This window comes from Phragmites australis, chromosome 7 (assembly GCF_958298935.1).
Source record: "Phragmites australis chromosome 7, lpPhrAust1.1, whole genome shotgun sequence".
Taxonomy (NCBI): Eukaryota; Viridiplantae; Streptophyta; class Magnoliopsida; order Poales; family Poaceae; genus Phragmites; species Phragmites australis.
This window is the reverse complement of record NC_084927.1, coordinates 6,243,022-6,253,294: the sequence shown is the minus strand read 5'-3', so window position 1 is coordinate 6,253,294 and position 10,273 is coordinate 6,243,022. Positions and strand designations below refer to the sequence as shown.

The 10,273-nt window shown below is 39.1% G+C and overlaps 1 protein-coding gene and 1 pseudogene across 1 annotated transcript; one reads left to right on the top strand and one right to left on the bottom strand.

Annotated features, from left to right (window-relative positions):
• The first annotated feature begins 288 nt into the window (after nt 1-288).
• LOC133925371 (uncharacterized WD repeat-containing protein C2A9.03-like) lies at nt 289-902 on the top strand. The gene is given in 3 exon segments (XM_062371318.1): nt 289-388; nt 391-422; nt 483-902. Coding segments are annotated over 3 exon segments (552 nt in total).
• A 514-nt stretch (nt 903-1,416) lies between these two features.
• Nucleotides 1,417-9,205, bottom strand: LOC133925369 (uncharacterized; annotated as a pseudogene).
• Nucleotides 9,206-10,273: the final 1,068 nt, after the last annotated feature.

Genomic DNA, 10,273 nt, shown 5'->3' with positions numbered 1-10,273 from the left:
AAGTACTACGGATTCGCCGGCGGGTCAAGTCTCTGAAAAGAAAACAACTGCATAGCTAGAATTCGAAGGCTCAGCAGCACGGAGACCAGAGATAAAATTCCTCTTTCCAAGTAGAGTACGAAGTATGAACAGAGCATGTACACAAGATCCTTTTCATTCAACTTTCAGAAGGAGCAAGTAAAAGGCTTGTCGACACAAGAACATGAAGTAAAAGGCACTTTTATACTGCCATTTTGGCATTTTTCTGACGCAGCAATCAAGTTAGAGTGAAGTGATTTTTTTTTTTAAATGAGTGAAGTGTTCATTACACCTCTGCAACAAAAATGCTGGAAGCATCAGTCATCCTTGCGCTTTGATGGTAAACTTGCTGTCATTGCTGGGGACAATCCTGTGGACTTCTGGTTGACGCTAATTCAGGAAAAGTAAGCAGACTGTAATGGTCAGTCAATAACTTTAAATATCAAATTCATAGTTTATATAAGCTTACCTCTGCTTGTTTCTCGCTGACGCTTCATGATCTCCGTGGCCATTTGGATTATTCCTTTGCATCAGCATGGAACCCAGATGGCCGAACATTCGCCACTGGAAACCCAGACAAGACATGCAGGGTATGGGACATCCGCAATCTCTCAAAATCAGTTGCTGTATTGGGTGGCAACATTGGAGCCATAAGGTCAATTCGCTGCACGTTTGATGCAAGGTTCATGGCGATGGCAGAACCTGCAGATTTTATCCACATCTTTGATGTCGCGAGTGGGTACAGCAGGAAGCAAGAACTGGATTTCTTCGGTGAGATTGCAGGCATTTCATTCAGTCTGGACACTGAGGCTCTCTTTGTTGGTTTGCACGACCGCACATACAGCAGCCTCCTTCAGTTCAATCGGCGACGGTTCTACTCGTAGAGATCTCTGAGATCGAGGTCATAGGTTGTAGATACTAGAAACTAGAAAGTGATGTATATATCTGTAGGTGTTGCTCTGAAGAAACTGAAGTGCATCCACAACGACGCGTGTGCTTTTTCTGAACAAGCTGTAGATGTTCAGCGAGACATCTTTTCGAAGATTTGTGCTGTTGCTGTTGTAACGTTGTTGTATATAAAAGATTAGTTGATCTAGAGTTTCACACGCAATGATGTCTCTGAGCTCTTGAAACATGTTGTCTCCTGTGAAAAAAAAGTAGTTCAAGATTTGAAGCAAAACGGAAGTGATTGCATATTTGAAAATTTGAAAACAGCAGTAGTTTAATCGATTTAAACTGGTTTTGGCGTCAGAGCGTGCTTGTAATCTCATGACCAGAAGTCAAAACCAGCAACTAAATTCACAGGTTCAGTGACGATACCAGGCGCCAGCACATTGGAAATGTATTTCAGTTGTGCAGAAAACATTGACCATGAGAATTGACAAAAACGCATATGAGGAACCAAGTAGCAGAATATTTAGGCGCCATCTGAAAGATGACTTGTTACAGAAAGAAAAATTTATGAGGCAAGTCATGCCATAACACGATAAATTACAAGATAACTTTTACAAGCATGTTTACATAAGGGTTTCCCGATGTCTTCTCCTATAAGCTCAAGTAGGTACAACCTCAGTAGAAGAGGGCATGAGGCGCACAAGATAGGTTCCTATAGCAATACACAACAGTATGAACTGAACGAAAAAATAAGTGAAAACCTACTCGCTTTAGATTGCAGCTGCAAGACTATTGAACTCCTGGACAGCTCTTTGCACTGCACCTGTAGCTTCTCTGCCATCTCTTCTAACATCACTGCTCTGTTCTCAGTGTTCGTAGTTTAAGTCTGAGCTGCTTGTAGTCTTGAGACAGAGACTTCTGCGCTTCCTATAGGGCCATTTGATCCTCAGCCAGAGTTGCCCAGGTTTGATAAGCTCTTGTCATGATGATGCACTGAATCTCTGCTTCCATCTTCTCCTGGTACAATCGATCAAGATCAGACTGCAACAACAGCAGGTTGGTACTATCTATTACAGTTTCCCCTGATTGCATACGACCGAGAGCTTCGAGTTCAAGTATTCTTGAATACTTCTTGATCAGTGCTGATGCCTCTTCCACCCTAGACTCAAGATGCTTTATCCTTTCACTTACGTCTTCAATAGGTTCCTCGAGATGGACCGAGCAGCTCCATTCATCATCATGGACATCAAAACAATCACTTTTCTCTTTCCCGATAACCACAAATTTTTCTATTTCTGCAATATGCATTGAAGTAATGAATATATTAGAGAATGCATTAGGTAGAGGATAATACAATTTCAAACCGAGACATAAAAACCTACAAATGAAATGTCACCACGCTGCTGATGTTGGCAATGAAACAACAAAGAATTTATTCTAGGGAAAGAACTAAAATATATCAGGACAAATCTTTGAAAGTCTGTTAGGACATGCTTATGGAAGGCGGCAAAATTCTACTTAGAACAAAGAGCAATATCCGCAGCGATGATCTATCAGATGAAACTTAAATTGTTCAATGCCACAGTTTATTTTCCAACACGATGTCCTTACAAAAAAAAAATGTTCATGCCGAGCATAATAGACTACTTCAACCATAGGATTGAATTGAGCAATCAACAACTGACCAGTATAATTCAGCCATAGTTTATTTCTTTCCAGAAAACTGAGCAAATAACATTAGTTAGCTAACTAGCAGCCGAATCCTGAACTGTCATTTCTGAAGCGTAAAGAAATAGATGGCAATTTGGCCTTAAAGTTCTTACCGAAGTCTCCCAGATAAACCTTGCGTGCCTTGAAGGCTTTGGCCGGGATGAACTGCGCGTTGGTCCTCAGGTTCCTTGCCCTGACGACCACCTACCTGCGAAGAAGCAAAAGCCTCACGTCAGTTAGCAGATCAATAGCTGAACGCCAACAACAGTAACCTTAGCCCCCGATACTCTCCCACATGCAAATTTATCGAGAAATTAAACTCCATAGGGTGGTTCCTGGATCCAGATCGCTCGGGTCGAGCAAACCGGGGAACAGATCGGGAACGGATTGGAGATGGAAGTAAGACGGGAGTACACACCGACGGATTGGAGATGGAAGTAAAGAGGGGAGTACACACCCTTCCTTGACAGGCTTGGGATCGGGGGATGGGGAGGCCGCCGGGGAGCGCATGAGCTTGGAGACGAAGTAGCAGCGAAGTGGTTGATCTGTGCCGGAGATGGGGTGTGCATATTTTTTCTAGATCGTGGGCATGCCGGTTGGATGGCTCACCTCACGGGAGCAGGGTTGTGTGGATTAACTTATAGGACTCGTGGTGGTGTAGCATGTTTAAAAATCAGTCCTTAATATCCTATATAGGAACAACCATAAATTAACTGTGCATTTCCTGCATACGTACATTCCCACACTAAATCCCCATCTCTCTTTATATAGAGCCCATTGATGAATTCCTATATTAGAATTCCATTAGGACTTTAAACCCTTCGCCAATCACTATCCAAAATAAATCATATCACGGATCTATTTTGTAATAGTAGTATTATGTGGTATGTGTTTAGACGTATATTCAGATACTACAGCTTGTAACTCGGTATTGATGCTCCAAATAAAAGTAAAACAGAGGAGTGGAGACGAAACCATCATCACGCACAACTATAATGTATCATTTGTCTGATGCTGTAGCCCAGCAGAAAACAAGCAAAATCGAATAATCAACAAGTGAATACAGTTAACAAATCTCCGCATAGTGTACAAGTGAATACTGTTAACAAATCTCAACCCTCAAACATACCTGCACAGCGCCTTATTTTTGTAGTCTCCTTTGGGTGTTGCCAGTGGAGCCATAGCAGGACACCTGATTGCAACTGACCTTGCTATTGTTGGGGGAGCATTCCTGGCCAGCTACTTATCTGAGAAGCTGGTAAGACAACTAAAAGTCCTATGGTCATCGATGATCTTCTGTGTAACATGAGTAACTTGTCAACATGCATGTGGAATCCACATTGCCCATGGACTCAAAGAACATCATATATTGTAGGCCTACTAAAATATTAAATTAAACTACAAATTTGAAATTATTTGGGCAGCAAGTTTTTATTGCACAGTTCCAATATGAGCAATAGTTTCATCTTATAACATGTATCTTGTGCGTACAGACTGGTGTGGATTTTAAAGCAGCTATTGTTAGATAGAAAGCATACCGCTACTTTTGTTCGCTTGTTCTGATCTAACCATGAATGCTTTAGCTTATTGCGATTAGCTTGTTGTGCATGAGAGTTCAATATAAGATTATGACTTACATGAAAGTACATTTTGCCAGGTTGGCCTTCTAGGAGTATTACTTTTGTTCTTTGCTGCATCAACGCTTTTCGGGGTATTTTAGTCTGTCTGAAGAGTTTGCGGCTAGGAAAAGATTTTGCAGTTGCAATTTGGTATTCTGTTTTGGAGCTGAGGGGCGAAACTAAGCTGGCTTGGCACACCTTGTATGTAGCTAGGGTCCTTTCCATGAGATGATTTTGATCTGCATACTTTCCAAGTTTCTACCAGACTGAAAGTCATATTATCGTATATGGACAGTGTGTACATGTTAGCATTCAGTAAATTTATTAGATTTGTTTGAAGGAAAATTATAGTTTTGGTCTTTGAACTAGTATTGGGTGTTGTGTTTTGCGATGGTGTGCTTATTTTCACCTCATGGGAGAGTGAGGAACAAAAGTGTAAATCCCATAAGTGTCTCAATAAATCAACTCTCAGTTCCCCAAAATAGATTGGAGAAATCACACAGTATTTGTGTTTCGTTTCAAAATATGGAAGCTCACCTATATTCCAAGTTTGCTAATTAACAACATTTGCTCCTCTACATGTGCAGCCCAGTGCAGATCTCACAAGGTTCTAGGATTGCACAGAACCGATATGATATGTATCGAATATAGGCTACAATGCGTGGATACTTAGGGAAGCTCATGTACGGTACCGATACTCCTCTGATAAGTATCCAACATCGATACTCCGATACGAGTCGGACAAGTATATGTTATTTTCCTAGTTTCAAATAAATAAAAGAATCCCAATACTTGATCGACATTTCTCCAACACCTTTTCTGACATCTTTGAACCCTAAACTTCTCATTCTACTCGTAAGACCCTCCCTTTCTAGGTCACTTCCACTTGTTCCCTCCCTGTCAGCCTTTCCCTACTCAGCTTGGGTGGGGTGTATGTGGAGGGCAGCAGAGTGGCTCATGTCGTCTTATAGGTCGTCTCATAACAGATAGTGGCACATGTCGTCTTATAACACACTCCTATAATGAGTTCGTGTTTTTAGTTGTCTCATACTAAGTCTTTAATTTGTACACAACACTCATATAATATTGTGAGAGTAGCCTCGTAGTCTTAAATTTTAGCTTACGAGACCGTTGTTTCACTAGATAACGACCACTTTCTCTCACTCCCTTTCTCTCCTCCACTTCACCTAAAATCATATGTGGTAATACATGAGATGGTATCATATTAGCATCATATTAGCATTCAATAAATTAATTAGATTTGTTTAAATGAATATTACTGTTTTGTTCTTTGAAATCTTTTGGATGAGGTGCTTGACTATTTTTACCTCATGGGAGAATGACAAAAGTAAATTCCATAAGCGTCTCGAAAAAATCAAGTTTCCCTTCCCCAGGCAGGTTGGAATTTTTTACATATTGATGTTTCATTTAAAAAATTCCAAGTGCAAGTGTGCAATATATTGAAAGTTTGTTAATTAACAACATTTGCACCTCTACATGTGCAACCCTAATCGTAGGATTGTACTATTCCATAGAGCCAATATGATATGGATTGATTACAGGATCAAAACCTTGTTGGAATGCAAGTAGGAACATAGTATTGACAACAGCTATATTACCATCAAAATATGATATTGTCAATTAAAGTATGTTTTGTTAGTTAATATCCTTTCTTTTTTCAGCATAAACTGTTTTGTTTTAAACAAACATTATCCTTGCTGACTTAGACTTTTTGTCCAAATTTAGAAAATAAATTAAATTGGCAAATTTAAACTAAATAATTTTGCATCAATAATCTATTTTTAACTAAATGTAAATAGCCACATTCAAATTTATCAAATTAGATATAAAAATGTTAAATTTTATGTATGGATGCATATACCTTAATAAACTTCATTTTGAACATGTTTTATGTTAAAGTGTATCATCAACCAACAAGAATCTTGCTTTGCTTTTTCTCGATAGCACAAGCTGTTGGGTTGGGTGACTAGTCCTAAGTTCGAAGCATACGGAAAGAATAATTACAGCCTACTTAGGATCGTTTCTGCAGCTAGAGACTAGAGTTAGTCCCTTTGAACTGGTCAAAAAAATAAACTAATTTCCTACCAATATGAGGTTCCAGTGAGAGCCCATAGACGCAAGGAGATATTTTTAGTTTCTTAAGTTTCTTATTTTTCCCCAGATAAGTTGTTCTCGTCAGACTGACAAGTGTCTGATCCTGCATGATTCTAAGGTGAGTTTGGTTTGAAAATTAGGGGAAAGAAGTTGGAGAATGTTGAGATCGGTCCAAAAAATTGACCAATCGCATTTTATATGCTGGGTCTATGAATCAATCATAACATATAGTAACTTTATTGATTATAATTATTACAATATTCAACTTAATCGTACTTAAATCGTCTTACAAACGTGATATTCGAGGGTCGAAGAAACAAATAAAACTTCAACGAAACTACGTAGACTTTATTCTTCACGACGACTTCACAGGCAAACCGATGAACAACAACCTTAGAACGCTCCATCTTCCATAAAGTCTTCAACGTATTCTCCAACTGAGTTTGTTTGGTTATAGCAAGTGTGAGCACATATCATACTTCGCAAGTTGTGAGAAAAATAAGCATATGAAGGCTTGAACAGTAATATGATAATTATGACTCTTTTGCATAAAATAACATTTACTTAAAATAGTTAAAAGCGAGTAATGATTAAGTAAATAGCAGACAAATAAATAACAACATCAAGATTCCAACCTTCCAACACCTCAACTAAGGTTCTCACCAACATGGTTGATCATAACCAACACCTTAATCACAGTTCCCACCACTGTGATTGATCAAACTATTTAAACCCTTAAGTTCTAATCATGTGAGAGTTCCTTGCCACTCCTAACCGTGAACACGGATGAATATTCAGTTTTACACTCTACATAGGTTATACACTTTACCCACAAGAAATGTCATACATATTTGCTTAGTATCCGTTTGCTAACGAAAAACTTTTACACACTTATGAGGTGTGAGCTAGTGTAGCATCTAGGCCAATAGGTAAGTGGTGAGTTTTTTGGTGATTAATAGAAACCATATCATTGTGACTAACACGTGTGTTTTGAAGAGCAATTAAAAGATTAGTTTACAATGGTGTTGGGCGATCTTGGTCCCTTAAATTGAATGGTTGAGCGATCAAAGGATATGAACGTCAAGATTAAGGACCTTCTAGTTCTAAGTGTCACAAGGAGATGAATGACACTTAGAGTAGTATAGACTCTCTTTCTTAGTTCTTTGATTGTACTATAAAGAGGGGCTAAAAGTAGTAGCTTGATCTAGTTGAGTATAGATTTGGTTGGATGCACACTTGTGAAATTCTAGCACTAGGTAGCCTAGAGAAACCCATGGATGAGTTAAAGTGAAGATATGACTTAAAGAAGTTTGAATTGAAAAAATTCTGGAAAAACTCTACACGCCGGATGGTCCGGCGCTAAAGTATCTATACACGCCGGATGGTCTGACGTATACATCGAAGGTATCACCGGAGTAAAGTCTAGAAGTTTTTTGTTGAGTGGAAAATAGACGTATACACACTAGATGATTCGGCGCATACAACGAAGGCTTCGCCGGAGTAAAGTCTAGAGGAATTCCTTGTGCTCACTGGAAGACGAACTTATACACGTCGGATGGTCCGGCGTATGTATCGGACGCTTCGTCGGAGGATTCAGAGCTATAATAGTTAGCTTTGGGTGGATAATTCACACCGAATGGTCCGGTGTTTGGAGACTGCTTGATTTGGGTCAAGTGAAGCTATTAACTTGTGGTTAGCAACACGTAGCCGGCCTTGGTGAGCTATTGGAGTTCCGGTGGGAGCCCCAAGATGAAACTTTGTGCTTAGTTTTAAGCCCGTCAATCGAGATGGAGAAGTGACTGTCACTAGAGAGCATTTGAGTCTTGGTGACTCAAGGGGGAGCGATATCCTTAGTGGATTCTCCAACGAGAATTATGGGGAGTGTCAACTCTTTGATACCTCAGGAAAAAAATCCAGTGTCTTCTTGTCCATCTATTTACTTTCCCATATTTACTTTGAGTATTTACTTGCTTGCAAGCTTATGTTTCGTAACTCTCTTCTTGTTATAGCTTGCATGTTTTCTTTGCTTAGCATTCTACCAAATTTGGTCGTTGTAGTTGCTTTTCTATTCATCTAAGATAAGGTTGTTTACTTGTTCTAGAGTTCTATTGAAATAGTTTTAATTATGGCCCAATTCATCCCCCTCTTGGGCCATTCGATCCTTGCAGTTAGAAATCCGTTGCAAAGCCTTTATAAAGTCTCTCTCAACATGTGCATACCACTAAGGTTTCATCGTTGGGTGAATACACCTCAATAACGGAAGCTTACTCTTGTGCCTTATGGATCCTAAGAAATACACCCTTCCATTCTGTAACACCAATTAGTCTACACTATGCTAAGAGTAAAGCAAAGTAATCGTCTAGGCCCATCTCATACCAGGTATGTGGTTGTACTGTTAACTCGGAATGATCGCTCCACGAACCGGTCCTTAGATTTGAGCAAGACTACCACAAACCCAACCGTACAACATGTACATGTCTCATCCAAACCACTTGCTCAAATCATAATTCCATGTTGCTACAAAAATCATATCATTATTTTCTTATAATAGTTGCATAAGATCATTATCATATTCAGTTGAGCTATTATCATTATTACCATCCTAAAGCAAGGCTAAGCATGATCTACCCTTCTATAACCAAAATTATAATTATGGTGACAAGGATGTTAAAGAAAAACTAGCATAAAGCCTAACTTCGGATTCCCAGTAATATTATTAGCATTCATGTTTGTAAAATAAAATATTTAAAAATTAAATCAATATGGTCAAGAACACAACTTGCCTTCACAATACTCAGCTGGATCTTCAAAGTCTTGGTCATGTAGTCCTTCCTACTCCTCCAGAACATTGACGTCTACTCGCAAACATAAGCATAAAGTCAAAAAATAAACATCAAGATTTAAAAAGAACCAAATAGCACACAACAAACAACATCACTTAATAGATTAGTTTTTTTTTGAAAATTTTGGCAAAAAAGGATTAAATCGGAGCTACAGTTAACAAGTTATGGCTTTCAAAAGATTAAAATAGGATAAAAAAGATTAACTGCAGGTGAAACTATGCAATAAAAAAATTCTAGAATTTTCCAGAGCAATATATGATTTTTTCTAAGATTTTCAGGGATTTTTCTGGAATTTATTTGAATTATTTTACCATAGAAGAGCATTAACCAGAATTAATAAATATTTATTTATTATAGAAAACATTATTAAAAATATTTAAAAAATTTAATCCTATTTACTAGAATTATTCTTGTATTGTAAAACATATTTATTGCACAAGCATTCTATTTATGACATCAGCAACAAAAAACAAATAAAAAAAAGAAAAACTGATTGTGTTGCTAAATAGGCATGACACATGGCTGACACCTCGACACCAGGGCTTATGTGGTGCTGACTTGGTTGCATAGGTGGCTGCTGAAGTGGCTATGGTGACTGGGCTGCCATGTATGCATCAACGGCTGACGCAGCAGGTTGACTGGATGGTGACTAAGCGACACATGGGCAAAAACGATGACATGTCACGCTGACATGGTAACTGACAGAGCGACTTAACCTATTTAAAATCTAGCGCATAGGTTTTAGATCTAACGGCTCAGATCTACTCTAACTGAAAGGATATTTTCAACCTAATCTCGGCCGATGAGAACATATTTGATGGCTAAGATGGTTGGCGTTGGTCTCCGATGAACTCAGGCGGCAGCGGCGGCGACCCAAAGGCGGCGGATGATGGCTGGAGTGTGATCGAACTTGAGCTACAGAGTTCGGATTTCTCCAATGTGTGGCGGAATAGAGAGAGGAGGTGACGACGAACTCACCTGGGTGACACGTCGTTGTCTACGAGGCTCGATTGAGGCTAGCTACGAGCAATGGAAGCAGCGGTGCTAGGGCTCTTTGGTGACAGATTCACGTCA